This window comes from Mus musculus, chromosome 1 (assembly GCF_000001635.26).
Source record: "Mus musculus strain C57BL/6J chromosome 1, GRCm38.p6 C57BL/6J".
Taxonomy (NCBI): Eukaryota; Metazoa; Chordata; class Mammalia; order Rodentia; family Muridae; genus Mus; species Mus musculus.
Window position 1 is genome coordinate 170,677,742 of NC_000067.6, and position 16,544 is coordinate 170,694,285.

General features: G+C 47.0%; 1 protein-coding gene across 2 annotated transcripts in view; it reads left to right on the forward strand.

Annotated features, from left to right (window-relative positions):
* Positions 1-5,048, forward strand: part of Olfml2b (olfactomedin-like 2B) — a 38,359-nt gene extending 33,311 nt beyond the window's left edge. For both annotated transcript variants that reach the window (XM_006496901.3, NM_177068.4), the window contains exons 7-8: positions 3,296-3,472; positions 3,983-5,048. In XM_006496901.3, coding sequence (XP_006496964.1) covers positions 3,296-3,472; positions 3,983-4,584 — 779 coding nt within the window. In that variant the 3' untranslated portion in view covers positions 4,585-5,048. The remainder of the gene's footprint in view (positions 1-3,295; positions 3,473-3,982) is intronic.
* The last annotated feature ends 11,496 nt before the right edge of the window (positions 5,049-16,544 follow it).

A 16,544-nucleotide genomic window follows, 5' to 3' on the forward strand; every position in this document is an offset into this window, starting at 1 on the left:
ATAGGCTAGAAGTCTCAAATTAGTTTTTTTATAGGGCTAAATCTTTGGTGTCAGAAGTCTGGATCCTTCCAGAGGCTCCAGGGGAGGGGAACCCATGCCTTGTTTTTCCAGAGTCCACTCCCCGCCAGCATTCCGTGGCCAGTGGCCATATCAGGCCAGTCTTTCCTTCCATCATTACAACTCCTCCTTCTCTTTGTTGGCCATTTCCCTGCCTCTCTGGTATGTGATGACATTTAGAACTCAGATAATCCAGGCTAGTCTCAAGATTCTTGACTCCATCACACAACAACCTTTTTGCCATAGAAGGTCACTTTCGTGAGTCTGAAGGGTTAGAGCCTAGATACTGCTCAGGGCTTGTCTTTTAGCGTATTTTCCTGTTTCTGTGACAAAATACTCTAAGAAAAACAACTCCATGGAAAGAGGGTTTATTTCAGCGTATGGTGCAAGGTACCTTTTATGGAAGGGAAATCAAGGCATCAAGAGCTCAATGCAGCTGATCATAACACATCCACATCCAGAAAGCTTGGGTAATGGCTTTGTGGTACTGCATTGCCAATTGTGCACAGGCTATCCCTCTTCAACACAACCATGCTAATCCCCCATAGGAACGCCCAGAGACCCAGCTCCCAAACAATTCCATACTCAGCCAAGTTGACAGTTAACACTGTTGATCACAGAGCAGCCATTCAGACCACCCTCTATCATCAGGGTGAATTCTCCAGGTGCATTGTGAAGAAGTTACGCTCCAATGCCATTAATGGGGGCAACAGGGCAAATTGGAGTTAGTGGTGGGACCAAAATGGAGGCTCCAAGCCCATGTGTATTTATAGTCCTACATCAAGGTCCTTCCACTGGACATCTTGGGGCTGAGATTGGATCCTATAAGGGTTAGGCTATCCCTGGGGCTGTCCAGGAAATAAAGAATTGATTTTGGCTACCTTAATGTGTATCGAGAGATGGGCGTGGCTAGGGCAACTGGGCTTCAAGGCATGGCTGGTAGAGAATTGGTGTCCTTGTGGGACTTTGATGAGGAAAGAGGCACATAAAAGAAGGCTGCCTGGGGATGGCAGGAGAGGGCTCACCTCAGCTGGGGGGACTGTGGCTTCTCCACTGGCAGTCAAGGTCCCGCTTAGCTCCAGGAAATGAGATTATTTTCCATCTCACCACTGCCAGGCTCGGCTGGAGACTTCTGTTTTATTGTCTTGAACAAATGAGCTCAGATGTGAGGGAATGAGGCACACACTGGTGGGTGGTTTCTGTTGTTTGTCAAATGGAGACAGAGTCTCTCCCCACTCTGTCAGAATGGAACCTCATCAACCCCACACAGAGCCTCCTAAAGCCAGCCATCTGCACCTGACAGGGGAGCCTGCCTGGAAAAGACTGCTCAGCCCAGTTCTATCCCATGTCTGCCCCAGAGCCAGGGCCAAGGCACAACTGCCCTTTCCCGCACTGCCAGCTGCAGATCTTGGGTTCCTCCTGCCTCCGATTGCTGGTACACAGATTTCATGCAGCAGGCTGGAAGTGTTTGAATGTAGAGTCGCCTGGAAATTAGAAAACCCTGAATCCAAGCTATAGACCTGTGTGATTTTTTGCCCCCAGTTTCAAGAACTAATCCCTCTCAACGCCCTTGTTGTCCAGGGCCCGCTGGTCTTGGGGGCAGGTGGGACGGCGTTTGCTGGTGCCCGTGGTCAGAAGGCCCTGAGGAATCTCTGGAGATGAGGGGCACCTGGTTCTCCAGTTATCCTCTTTCACCAGGGCTCACTAAAACAGACGCAGTAGCGTGTGTGTTTGAGTGGCCAGGGAGCGTCATTCTTGGGTACCAGCTCATTCCAAAGAGCCACTTGGAAGAGAACTGCTGGATTCCTACTCCACTACAAAGGACTGGAGCTGTAAAGGAGGCCCTACAACTAGAGTAAGCTAGTGGGCGTCCTGTCCCTCTAGCCTCTCCAGCAGGGTTGACAGACAGCCTGTCCCTGGTAGGAACAGATAGCATGGACCTGTAGCAGTTCCAGGGACATGAATGCCCGCCATCCAGTCATTGTTGCTCCAGGCTGGTGGGGTATAGCTGTGTGCTCCTGGCTGTCCCTGTCAGAGTTCTTTCTGTACATACATCTCTGTTCCCAGTCCCCACACCCAAGTGTCAGACCATCTGCTGATGCCTGTGGTGTGCCAGATAATTTGTGTCCTGTGTTCTGAGAACACAGGGAAAGCCACAGCCCTTATTCCCTCAGTGCTTACACTCTTGTTAGGATGGATGTGGGAGAGACAGAGGGAGACAGAGAGGAGAGACAGAGGGAGACAGAGAGAAGAGAGAGGCAGAGACACAGAAACAGAGGGGGAGGGGAGGGGGTGGAAGCCTGGAGACCAGCAGTGAGTGCTTGCCTAGTGTGTATGAAGCCCTAAGTACAATCCCTACTAACTAATACACACACACACACACACACACACAAACACAAACACCCAGGGCCGGGGGGGGGGGGAGGCCTGAAATAGAGGTGTTGTTGTGATCATAAAAGAAAAAGAGCTATAAGAATATGTTCTGGTGGGATGTGGGGGAATGGGGTGCCTCCGCAGGCCCATGCCGAGGCATCCCTTCCCGCTGAGGGGCCAGCCACACAAAGGTATAGTATAGAATAGAGTTTATTTAAGGCCTGGAGAGGGGAGTTAAAAGAGTAGTAGAGGCAAAGAAAGGCAAAGAAAAGGAGAGAATAGAGAAGTGGAGGCCGGGCATGACCATGTGGAGAGAGGGGGAAGGGAATGGGGAGAGAGGGGGAAAGATGTAAGAGAGAGGCAAGAGTGTAACAGAGAGGAGGGGCCAAGCAGCCCCTTTTATAGGGCTAGGACTACTTGGCTGTTGCCAGGTAACTGTGGGGAGGAGCATACCTGGCTACTGCCAGGAACTGTGGGGGTGAAGTTTAGACAGAATACCAATAGGTATGTTCATGGTACTGTAGTAGCAGAGCTCAACAGAACAGGACAGAATGATATTCTGGGAGATGGTATGGTACCCAAAAAATGACTTTTGATCTTTGCCTACTAAAGGGTAGGATCAAAGAAATGGAGGTAGGGTGGCATCACAGTGGCCCACCATGTTGACTCTGGGCAGTTTTGTGGGAGTAGAATTCAGACTACACAATGGGTGTAGCATTGGATGATGCTGGGATGCCAGGGGTCAGGTTAAACAGGGCTGCTAAATGCTGCCAAGACTTCACCTGGAGGGCCCAGGAGAAACTCAAGGAGTAAAGAGGGCACCATTAGCTCATTCCAACCCTTCCACACCTCTCTTCTCCATTAGGAAGGTGCAAGGACACCCTCTCTACAATCACAGGACCGACCACCCAGAACACATATGGACGGAATGAAGGGGCCTGGATGAAGGACCCCCTAGCCAAGGACGACCGCATTTACGTAACCAACTATTACTATGGCAACACACTGGTTGAGTTCCGAAACCTGGAGAACTTCAAACAAGGTTTGTGAGTCAGCTCTGATGTGGCAGTGTCTGCCCAGGCTCATTGCCCTCTGCCGATCATGGCACAGCTGAGCTGCATGAGAAGCAGGGCATCCTCCATGGATTGCAAAAGGGCGTTCCCCGGAAGGGTGGTCACCTCTATCACTCTCTCTCCCACTCTGTGCTCTCTTGGCTCTGTTCCAGGTCCGGGGATACGGATGAGCTTGAACCAGTCTAGAAAAACAGCCAAATATCCTTCTTTCCCAGTGGCCCTCAACAGTTTACAAATCCCTGTCAGATAGATAGATGAGTGTGGGGCCCTTGGAGCACTCAGATTCCAAGTGAAGCAAGTGAGATTGCTCCTGCTGTTCTACAGCCAAGGATGCTAGGTGTGACCAGTAGGCAATATGGTGTAGAACACTAGAAAGTAATAGAGCCAAGGCGCTATGCCAGGTGTGCAGACCCTAGTCCGTAGCTGGTACCATCTCAGGCTGTGCTGCCCTGAAGCTTCCTACCCTTTCGCCACCGCAGGTCGCTGGAGCAATTCCTACAAGCTTCCATACAGCTGGATTGGCACGGGTCACGTGGTCTACAACGGCGCCTTCTACTATAACCGGGCCTTCACCCGAAACATCATCAAGTATGACCTGAAGCAGCGTTATGTGGCTGCCTGGGCCATGCTGCACGATGTGGCCTATGAGGAGGCCACTCCTTGGCGGTGGCAGGGTCACTCGGATGTGGACTTTGCTGTGGATGAGAATGGCCTGTGGCTTATCTACCCAGCTCTGGATGATGAAGGTTTCAACCAGGAGGTCATTGTCCTGAGCAAGCTCAATGCCGTGGACCTGAGCACGCAGAAGGAGACCACGTGGCGCACTGGGCTCCGGAGGAATTTCTATGGCAACTGCTTTGTCATCTGTGGGGTACTATATGCTGTGGACAGCTATAACCAGAGGAATGCCAACATCTCCTATGCCTTTGACACACACACCAACACACAGATTGTCCCTAGGCTGCTGTTTGAGAATGAATATTCGTACACCACCCAGATAGACTACAACCCCAAGGACCGCCTCCTCTATGCCTGGGACAATGGCCACCAGGTCACCTACCATGTCATCTTTGCCTACTGACACACTTGACCCTGCAAAAAGAAGCACAGTGGGGCCACTAGCACCTTGTGTGTGTCTGTGTGCGTGTCTGTCTGTGAGATTGTGCAGGTGGGTGTGTGTTGTTTTAAAATATATTATTTTGTATAATATTACAAGTGTAAAATGACAGTTTGGGTCTATATTTTTTATATGGATTGTAGATCAATCCATATGTGTATGTGCTGGTCTCATCCTTCACAATTTATATTTTTGTGCAAATGAACTTCTCCTTCTGACCAGTAACTACCTTCTTTCGTGCTCTGAACCTCTGACTCCTGAGGTCAAGGGCTGGAGGGTTTCTTCCTCCAGGTCTTGCAGCCAGGAGCAGGAGTGTGGGGCTCAGGAAAAAGTGCTAAGTGGCGGCAAAGTTTTTATGTATTAGAGAAGTTCTTAAAACTCAGAAAAAAAATACTTTTTTTTAATAAAGGAGATATTTTAAGATCCTTTCCCGGCTCATTTTCGTTTCTTGGGGATGCATTTAACTAGGTGTTAGCTTTCTGCTCCTGAAGGAGGCTGGGTGTTCTTCAGAAACATTCTTTCCGAGGTGGTGTGCACCTGAGCTCTTAGAAACATTGGAGTGCAAGACATCCCCATGTCTTAGTCATGACCAAGGCAGCTCTTATAAGGACAACATGTAATTGGGGCTGGCTTACAGGTTCATAGGTTCTGTCCATTTTCCTCAAGGCAGGAGCATGGCAGCGTCCTGGCAGGCCTGGTGCAGGCAGAGCTGTGAGTTCTACGTCTTTATCTGAAGGCTGCTAGCAGAACATTGGCTCCCAGGCAGTTAGGACAAGGATATTAAAGCCCACACCCACAAAGCCATCCGTACTCCAACAAGGCTAAACCTCCAAACAGTGCCATTCCAAACAGGGCCAAGAATATACAAACCACCACACCCCCTTTCCCCTCCTTGGGGTGATGGTGTCCTTGGGGTGATGGGTATGCTCTTTCTTCTCCTCTCTTCTCCCCTGTTCTCTCCTTTTCCTTCTCTACTCCCACTTTCTACCACTGGATAGCCCCATACTCAAAGTCCTCTTGTCTGATCCTTTGAGCTCCAAGCACAAGCCACCATGCACGGTGCCATTCAGTCTTGTCTTTCAGAAACAGGGTTCCCTAAGGGGCAGGGAAGACTTGCAGCCCCTCCTAGTTCAGACTGAGCCCTGTGTGGACCCTGCAGTGCACAATGTGATTCTCTGCCCAGTGCACAGGTAGAAGCCAGAACACCCAGGGAAACGTGGACGATGGTGTGGGAGGAGGTAGAACCTGGTTAGGAGGCGGGGAGGCGATGATGTCATGTCCATCCCACTCTCTTTGGAGAGCCACGGCTGCTCATATGTCCTTGTGGACCTCAGCCATGCTCACCTGTCAGGGCTGCTCAGTATGTGCGTCCTGCACGGCTTCCCAGCCCACCCCTCCACTCCCAGACCTGCTAGCTTCCTGCACTCGACACCTTTTCAAATTACAGGTAGTCAAGTCTTTCACAGCAGATGCAAGAGCTGTTTGACTTGGTAGCAGCAGAGGGGCTTGAGAGAGGGCTGACTTCCCGCCCCTCTTGTCAGGTAACCTATTGGGGTTCCCACTGCATGCAGACCAGGGGAAGGCCTCGAAGAACAGCCCTCTAGGGAATCCAGCCCATTGCATCTGGGTGAACTAATTGCCTTAGAACCAAACGGACTATTCTTGCCATCTAGTGCCTTTTACCAGCTAGAAAGAGGAAGGAGAGGAAGGAACAACGACCACAGAGAAACAACAGCAGCCTGAGGTTGCGTGGTGGGAAACGCCCTCCTTGACTATATTCAGTTGGGATAAAACTTTGGAAACATCAAGACTGAGAAATTCAGTGCCTCAAAAAACAAGTGCCTTCCCTTGTTGCTGCTAGCCACAGGCATAAGGTGCATCCCTTCTTCCTGGGCCATGACCTCACCTGTCAGATGAAGGGGTACTTTCAGCTGCCCGTACTTACTGGCTGAATATCAGTTCACTTTGTCACCCTGTACATAACCTACGGCACTTGAATTGATGAGAAATATATACTCGCTGTTTTCCTATAAATATTCCTAACAATATCATTTCAAAAAACAGAGGAAACATAGCAATTCACCCTCCCGTTCTCTGCACTCACACACTCCTTTAGAAAGCACAGTGGGGCAGGGGGCAATGACAACATGAACACAGTAGCTTTGCACTGAGTGTACTGTTGGGCCATGCAGTAAACCTGAAGCACCTCAGCTCAGATTTGAGACCTGTGTGTTACGGGCTACGTTCCTTCTACGTATACAAAGTTTTCTGCTCTTACTGAGATATGGTCATGGGGAGAGGAGAATTGGATAGGGGGTTTGTGGAGGGGAAACCGGGGAAGGGGGATAACATTTGAAATGTAAATACATAAAATAACCAATTAAAATATTGTTCATTTATAGAAAACAAAACCTTTTGCTATTTTCCTACCACCATGCCCCAGTATATGTGTCAAATTAGTATAGTTTTGGATTAGATTGTATTCGAATGTTTGAGTTCAAAATTGCAGTTTTGAGTTACTAACTTGAAATTTGTAAACAAATGAATTTTGATTTGAGATGAGGTTAGAATTTCCAACTACTTCTAAAATGACCCTAAATATTCTTCTGCCACTCTGGACTATGTATTTCTGCTAAGCAGTGTTCTTGGCATTAATGACTATAATATTAAAATGTGAATCACCTTTGAAAACACTGGATGTCTTAGGGTTTCCATTGCTGTGAAGAGACACCATTGACCAAGGCAGCTCTTAGAAAGGCAAACATTTACCTGGGGCTGGCTTGCAGATTCAGAGGTTCAGTCCACTGTCCTCATGGCAGGAAGCACAGCAGCATCCAGGCAGACATGGTGCTAGAGGAGAAGCTGAGAGTTCTGCATCTTGATCCAAAGGCAACCAGAAGAGACTCGATCTGGCTAGACTTGAGCATATATAGATATATAAGAACTCAAAGCCCACCCCCACAGTGACACACCCCCTCCAACAAGGCCACACCCACTCCAACAAGAACACACCTCCTAATAGTGCCACTCTCTATGGGCCAAACCACCATACTGAAGATGCTCTACATTCTGAAGTATCCAATATTCAGGCAAGATGTAAATAAACTAGCAATCCACCTCATTACTATGAAAATTGCTTTCATCTTTAATAAATGTTTCATTTCTTGTTGCTGTGATAAAATAACTTGAGAAAAGCAACATAGGGGAGGAAGGGTTAAGTTTAGTTTATGGTTCCAGTTCCACTCCTCATTTCAGGGAATCTACAGCAGCAGGAGTCCAAGACACAGTGCATCCAAGTCAAGAAGGCAGAATTACGTTCTGCGCAGGCTAATGTTAGCAGTCAAGTTAGCTTCACTCTGAAACAGTCCAGAATCCTCTACATAAGGAATGGTGCCACCCACAATGGACAAGTCTTCCCATCCTTTAACATTATCCCTGTTGGGCCTGGAGTCCTACTTCTGAGAAGTCCTACTTTAGATTTTGTCAAGTGGAAAGTTAACACTAACCATCTCAAATGGTAAATTGTATGTTCAACAAATATTTTAAGACAAATTTATGACTTAGTATCAGTACTTTTTAATTTGTGTTCTTATTTTATGTTCCTAGGTACCCAGGGATGTGTTCCAGTTCTTCAGACAGAGAGGTGTTCCAAATAGAAAGTGTAAGAAACCCTCCTTTAGAGGAGAGAGAACAGTTCATGGCATGTTCTGTGCTAAGTGCAAATGAGTAGAGCAGAGAAGAGATAGAGATATGAAGGAAGGGAGGGGCTGCTGGTACAGGCCAGTGCAAGTCTGTATTCAGTGGGCATTGGGGAAGGAGCAGTGGGCAAGCACAAGGGTCTGGAACATGCAGATGCAGAGATCAGCAGCAGGCAGAGCATCAAGGAGAAGGTGCACCTGTGGCCTGTGTGACATCACTTGGTGAGGTTGGTTGCTTTCTGCTGCCACTGCTTGGCCAATCATCACTGCTTGGGAACACCATCAGTTGATTGCATATGCTTCCTTCACATCTGCTCCTAGCTTACAGGGAGGAACACTGGGTGCAGGAAACTTTCTGCCGGGTCTGTGCCTGAGTCCTGGCTCCCTGCTTGGCACTTGTGTGATCTTGGGTAAGTCTCCCAACCGCTCTGAGTCTAGTTGTCTCTGAAACACAGACTTGCCTCTGTCTGCATGGAGGGCAGACTGTGAAATGTTCAAGGAAGGTAAAGCAGGCCTGTGAGGAACATTAGCCATCAGTCTGGGGCTGGGGCTCAGTGGGGAGCATGCTTGCCCAGCAGTTATGAAGTCCTGGGTTTCATCCCCAGCAGAACATAAAAGAGAGCTACGCATGGCAGTACACATCTGTAATCCCAGCCAGAGGGAGGGACAGGCAGAAGGATCAAGGTCATCTATCCTCAACTCCAAAACTAGTTCAAAGCCAGTCTGGGATACATGAGACCTTGCCTTAAAAGCAGCAGCAACAAACACTAGCCATTCTTGCCATCTAAAGATAAATTCCTTATTGTGACATTCCAAGCCGGCTCCTCCTTTGAATTTTCTTGATGGTCTCCCGGTCCCCTGGGATCCGAGCAAAAGGCCCTCTTTCTTCTCCTCTCTCCTTGAGTTTCCACAAGAGCATTCAGGAGGACAGTAGGCTCCGGGAGACAACTCCTACCTCCAGTGTGTGCTGGCTGTGTGCTCTTAAACAAGTCACTGAGATTCTATAAGCCTTACTTCTCTCCTTTTCAAAATGTCAGTAATGGATCTTCTGTCTTAGAGAGGGTTGTTGGAAGACACGATAAAACGGCTTAAAGCATGAGAAAAAGCAAGCATTTAGTAGTTTTAGTTTTTATTATTGAAAATAATACCAAAAAGCACTAGGCTGCAGAGATAGCTTGGTTGGTAAAGTAACTGTTCAAGCAGAACGGCCTGAATTTGGGTTCCCTGAACCACATTAAAAAATAAAAAACAAAAACAGAACATGGTGCTTACATGCCTGTAGTCCGTGGCGAGAGGAGACAGGTATACCAGAGACCTGATGGCCAGACAATGTAGCTCAAGTGGCTGGTTCCAGGCTCAGTGAGAGACCGTGACTCAGAAAGTAAGGTAGATAGTGACTGAAGAGGACACCTGATATCAATCTCTGGCCTCCACAATGCAGACACACACACACACACACACACACACACACACACGCACACACACATGCACACATGCACACATAGGTACACACACAGGTTCATGCACACATTCATGTACACATGCACACTCTCATGTACACATGCACAGTACACACATGTACATGCATGCATGCACACCTGTACATGTATGTACACACACATACATATACACGTACACATGCATGCTCATGTGTACATTCATGCACCCATCCACCACTCATCTCGAATGTACACACACACACAGAGGCACATATATATACCCCTCCACTCACACATCAACTACCACAAAGTAGAAAGTCTAAGAACTCCCGTATTCATATGTCCAAATTACCACTTAATAAGTTTAAGGAAATACTTTGAGATTGTTACCACTAACCCACATTTCATTTCCCAGAGGTCTCAGACATCTTGCACAGTTGGGAGGTTTGGACAATCTGTGTGCACATTGAACCTAAGTTTCATAGCTTAAGTCTTTCCTCTCTTAAAAAAATTTTTTTTTCTTTCCATTTTTTATTAGGTATTTAGCTCATTTACATTTCCAATGCTATACCAAAAGTCCCCCATACCCACCCACCCCCACTCCCCTACCCACCCACTCCCCCTTTTTGGCCCTGGCGTTCCCCTGTTCTGGGGCATATAAAGTTTGTGTGTCCAATGGGCCTCTCTTTCCAGTGATGGCCGACTAGGCCATCTTTTGATACATATGCAGCTAGAGTCAAGAGCTCCGGGGTACTGGTTAGTTCATAATGTTGATCCACCTATAGGGTTGCAGATCCCTTTAGCTCCTTGGGTACTTTCTCTAGCTCCTCCATTGGGAGCCCTGTGATCCATCCATTAGCTGACTGTGGGCATCCACTTCTGTGTTTGCTAGGCCCCGGCATAGTCTCACAAGAGACAGCTACATCTGGGTCCTTTCGATAAAATCTTGCTAGTGTATGCAATGGTGTCAGCGTTTGGATGCTGATTATGGGGTGGATCCCTGGATAAGGCAGTCTCTACATGGTCCACCCTTTAATCTCAGCTCCAAACTTTGTCTCTGTAACTCCTTCCAAGGGTGTTTTGTTCCCACTTCTAAGGAGGGGCATAGTGTCCACACTTCAGTCTTCATTTTTCTTGAGTTTCATGTGTTTAGGAAATTGTATCTTATATCTTGGGTATCCTAGGTTTTGGGCTAATATCCACTTATCAGTGAGTACATATTGTGTGAGTTCCTTTGTGAATGTGTTACCTCACTCAGGATGATGCCCTCCAGGTCCATCCATTTGGCTAGTAGACCAATGGAATAGAATTGAAGACCCAGAAATGAACCCACACACCTATGGTCACTTGATCTTCGACAAGGGAGCTAAAACCATCCAGTGGAAGAAAGACAGCATTTTCAACAAATGGTGCTGGCACAACTGGTTGTTATCATGTAGAAGAATGCGAATCGATCCATACTTATCTCCTTGTACTAAGGTCAAATCTAAATGGATCAAAGAACTTCACATAAAACCAGAGACACTGAAACTTATAGAGGAGAAAGTGGGGAAAAGCCTTGAAGATATGGGCACAGGGGAAAAATTCCTGAACAGAACAGCAATGGCTTGTGCTGTAAGATCGAGAATTGACAAATGGGACCTAATGAAACTCCAAAGTTTCTGCAAGGCAAAAGACACCGTCAATAAGACAAAGAGACCACCAACAGATTGGGAAAGGATCTTTACCTATCCTAAATCAGATAGGGGACTAATATCCAACATATATAAAGAACTCAAGAAGGTGGACTTCAGAAAATCAAACAACCCCATTAAAAAATGGGGCTCAGAACTGAACAAAGAATTCTCACCTGAGGAATACCGAATGGCAGAGAAGCACCTGAAAAAATGTTCAACATCCTTAATCATCAGGGAAATGCAAATCAAAACAACCCTGAGATTCCACCTCACACCAGTCAGAATGGCTAAGATCAAAAATTCAGGTGACAGCAGATGCTGGCGAGGATGTGGAGAAAGAGGAACACTCCTCCATTGTTGGTGGGATTGCAGGCTTGTACAACCACTCTGGAAATCCGTCTGGCGGTTCCTCAGAAAATTGGACATAGTACTACCGGAGGATCCAGCAATACCTCTCCTGGGCATATATCCAGAAGATGCCCCAACGGGTAAGAAGGACACATGCTCCACTATGTTCATAGCAGCCTTATTTATAATAGCCAGAAGCTGGAAAGAACCTAGATGCCCCTCAACAGAGGAATGGATACAGAAAATGTGGTACATCTACACAATGGAGTACTACTCAGCTATTAAAAAGAATGAATTTATGAAATTCCTAGCCAAAAAAATTTTTTTTATTTGGGGCTAATTTTAGATTCCCAGAAAAGTTGCAAAATCAGTAGAGATTTCCTGTGTACCGTTTACCCAATTTTCCACAACGTTAACACACCTTACACAATCCTGGCCTCGACAATTAAGAAACAGACTGCTAGCTCCTTTGCTTCATCCTGATCAAGGCTCTTTCATGTAGACAGCTCCTGCCTGCCCACCTTCTGTCACGCCATCGTCTTGCTGTTGCCCGTGAGAAGGCCCCTTTCTGCTCACTCCTTTCCACCACGTAACTTAATTCTCTCAGCCCTACCTTTCCTTTAAAGATGAAATTAGCTCTAAAGATTCGGTTAGCTGCTTTGAGAAGAACACTTCACAGGGGTACTTTGGACTCTGTGCTCAGCCATTGATTTCCAGGCCCTTTGCTCACCCTGCCATGCTGGGATGGTGATTCGGATACAGCCTCCTGTGGACCTTCCCTGGCCTGTGTAGATAGAAGGACCTGGCATTGAGCGTGTGGACCATCACCAGGCAACTCTGTTTTTCCTTGCACTATACCAGAATTTATTTGGTGGCTTCAGTTTTTGTTTTTTGTTTTTCCTCCTATAGGAGAGCTTAGATGACCACAGAGACCTCTTTGAAAACTTTCAGATCATAACAAGTCCTATGGCCACTCAAATAACAGCAGCAGCAACAACACAGATTCACTTGAGTGATTATATATTATATATTATATACCATATATTATATATTATATGTGTGTGTATATATGTGTATGTACACACACATACACACATAGTCTCACTGTGTAGTTCAGGATGGCCTAGAACTTGTGATCTTTCTACCTTAGTTTCCCAAGTGCTGGAATTACTTGATTTTACACCACCATGCCTGACTAGCCAATCAATCTTTGTCATCAAAACACCAAATGGCTGCAGAGATGGCTCAGCAGTTAAGAGCACTGGCAGCTCTCCCTAGAACTCAAGTCTGAGTCCCAGACCCAGGTTCAAATTTTAGCCCCCACATGATAGCTTATAACCATCTGTAACTCCAGTTCCAGGGAATCTGATATCCTCTTCTGGACTCTGCAGGCAACAGGCATGCATGTGTAACACCGAAGTGCATGTAGGGAAAACACCCATACACATAAGATAAAATAAAAAAAATAAAATTTGAAAAATGTTTAAGAAGAAAAAAAATTGGAAAACAAAACACTGAATTTCATTTCAGTTTGCTGCTCCAGCTACCGCCCTACTTGGGCCTGCTGTAGGCAGGGGTGCTGGGATCTGAAATTGTAAGGAGGCATTGTCACAGAGAGAATGGGGAGAAAGAGGTCGGGGAGATGAGGGAGGGAGGGAGGGAGGGAGGGAGGGAGGGAGGGAGGGAGGGAGGGAGGGAGGAAGAGGGGGAGGGGGAGGGGGAGGGGAAGGGGAGTGGAGGGGGAGTGGAGGGGAGGAAGGAGACCAAGTGCAAGCAAGAGAAACCATGGCCTGTCCTTCAGGTCCCAGAGGTCCAGGTCTCTGAGGTGGTTCAGAAACTTCCCTGAGTCTTTCTGTGGTTCTCACAAGAGTTCCCTGTACTTTAATATGGACTTTCTTCCATGTTGTCTGTATGTGACTCCAGCTGGCCATCTTCCTTTCCTGAGCCTGAAAAAATCTCGTGCTGTCTCCTCTGCCCCTCTGAACGGTCCACTTGGAGAGGACCCAAGATGACTTCATCCTTGGTCACATCCGGCCCACAGAAAATCCTCACACATTATTTATCCTGAAAAGTCTGGGAGTGCAGGCTCACCCCAGTTAAGTAATTGTGTACGTACATGATGATGTATATGTATATGATATAGATGAATATGATGTACATGCGGTGTGTACATGAATGTGTATGTATATGTACTGAGAAGTAGTCCGTCAGCCCATCTTCCCATCTAAGGTTGCCCACATGCGTATCAATTGCCGGACCACTGTGACCCCAGACTTCAAGAACATGGAATAAGTATCCCCAGACATGTGTTTAAAACCATCCTCTCCAGTGTAGAGGAATGCCCGGACCAGGAAGTGGGAGTGGGTGGGTTGGTGAGCAGGGGGAAGAGGGAGGGGACAGAGGGAAGGGGATAACATTTGAAATGTAAATAAAATATCTAATAAAAAAAAAGAAAGAAAAACAAAACAAAACAACATCCTCCCACAGCCTTGCTGGGAGAGGAGGTATATCCCACACCAGGAAAGACAGCAGGACCCAACAGAGTGGTTGCCAAAGGAATCCTTCAAACATTCTCTTGAAGCTTTCCCCCAACTCTGAATACTTTTATAATCTTCATATCAGTAAAGAGTTCAAGAGTTTCCAGACCCCTCTCTGCTGAGTCCTGGCTGTGGACCTGCTCAAGCTTGGAGATCCAGCCTCTGGATGTGAGCCGAGCTTGGTTGAAACTCCTGCCTTCATATCCTATGATACTTCCCTAGTTCCCTGCAGACAGGACACTTTCCCTGACCCTGTGTCCTGTTTTCCTTGATACTTGGTCTGTCTGTAAGTTCTTATCCAAGTGGTGTCATGGGCCCTGCCTTAGTTAGGGTTTCTATTGCTGCAATGAAACACCATGACCAAAAAGCAAGTTGGGGAGGAAAGGGTTTATTCAGCTTACACTTCCACATTGCTGTTCGTCACCAAAGGAAGTCAGGACAGGAACTCACACAGGGCAGGAACCTGGAGGCAGGAGCTGATGCAGACGCCCTGGAGGAGTGCTGCTTATTGGCTTGCTTCCCATGGTTCATCCAGCCTGCTTTCTTGTAGAACGCAGGACCACACCAGCCCAGGGTTGGAATCACCTGCAGTGGGCTGGGCCCTCCTCCATTAATAATTAATTAAGAAAATGCCTTACCACCAGATCTTATGGAGACATTGTCTTAATTAAGGTCCCTTCCTTTCAGATAGATACCTCTGATTTGGGTGTCAAATTGACATAAGCCTAGCCACCATACCCATTTCCCCGGACACAGCAAAGGTAGCCCTAAATATGTGCCCAGGGCTGACTGTGCTTGCATTCAGTCATGTTTGTGGACAGGTGGTCTCTGCAGGGAGGATTCCCTCCCGGCAACTGAGAAGAGGCCCATTCTTCCATCTGGGGCTCCTCTCAGCGCTGAGTCTAACTTCTAATGCCTGTACATTAGGGATCTGTTCCATGAATGAGGGGTTGACTTGACCATACAATGAGCAAGGCCAAATTAGGGACTTCACAAAGTGCACCCTGACTAAAGTCACGGGGCATCCTGCAGCCAGTGTTCGGTTGGTCATTCTCTACTCCTGTTTTCCTCTTGCCCACAGGCCTTTCATAAATGCCCCACAGGCCAGGCAGGCTATAGTGTGGTCATGATGAGACTTAGGGAAATTTAGGCTCAAGGAGGGCAGACTCTGGACACACTGAGAGAAGGCTCCCAGAGGACCTTTATCATTCATCCCACGTTGTCATGGCCTGGGTGAGGATAGCCAGCCACTTCTTCTGGAAATCCAGGGAAACAGCTCTAAATATCCTGTAGTTCAACTAGTGAAATAACATGTGAGGAATGGGGTCATCTGGGGTTTTTATTGAGCACAGAAAAGCAGTATTAGTTAACACTAAAAATGAACTTAGCTCTCCTGACCACAGAGTTCTCTTTGCCTCGCCATAGGCAACCTGACACCCAAATCCTCTTCCCCACATGTTTATTAACTGCACCTCAACTCTCATGAAGTCACAAACAGGCATGAATGAAAGGTCTGGAAGTGTAACTTCCTAAGACACCAACACTGAACGAATTATTTGCTTTTTGAGGGCATTCTCATATTCTACACAATGTTTTATCTTTTATCTCATATCTTTTAGAAGTCCTTGGTTGTAAGTCACAAAAATAGTTTTGAGCTATCTTAAGCCAAAAGGAATTTATTGGAAAGATGCCGACAGTTCACAGTCTCAGAGGCAAATGTGGAAAGTCAGACCATGAGAAGGACAGAGCAGGCCAGCTCTGGACAGCAGAACTCTGTGACTTGTCCCCTGAAGACAGTGCTCTCACAGGAGCCTCCGATTTAGACACTCACAACCCCCATGTCTCTCTCCAAGATTCAGACTTCCCTGAGAGTGTCTGACTATGAGTTTGGGTGCCTGCCCTACCTCATACCCAGGGTGGGTTTTGACCGATAGCCCACCTTCATTCCATCAAGTTAGGAAGGGGTGGCTCCTTCAGGAAGAGCTGAAGAGCAGAAAAACGAACAAACAAAATAAAACAAAGCCAGATGTCCACTATAAACATATTTTATAGCAACCTCCATTAATACATTCAAAATCTGCCTCAATTTTCCAAAGTTCATTTCATACAAAGTTCTCTTCTCCTATTAGCTGCTGGAAAGCTTAAGGCTCATGGGAAACATGTGGGATTTTTATGGTGTCCACATTGGCCTGGCCTCTCTACCAGTTCTGTTTTATGTTTTCAATG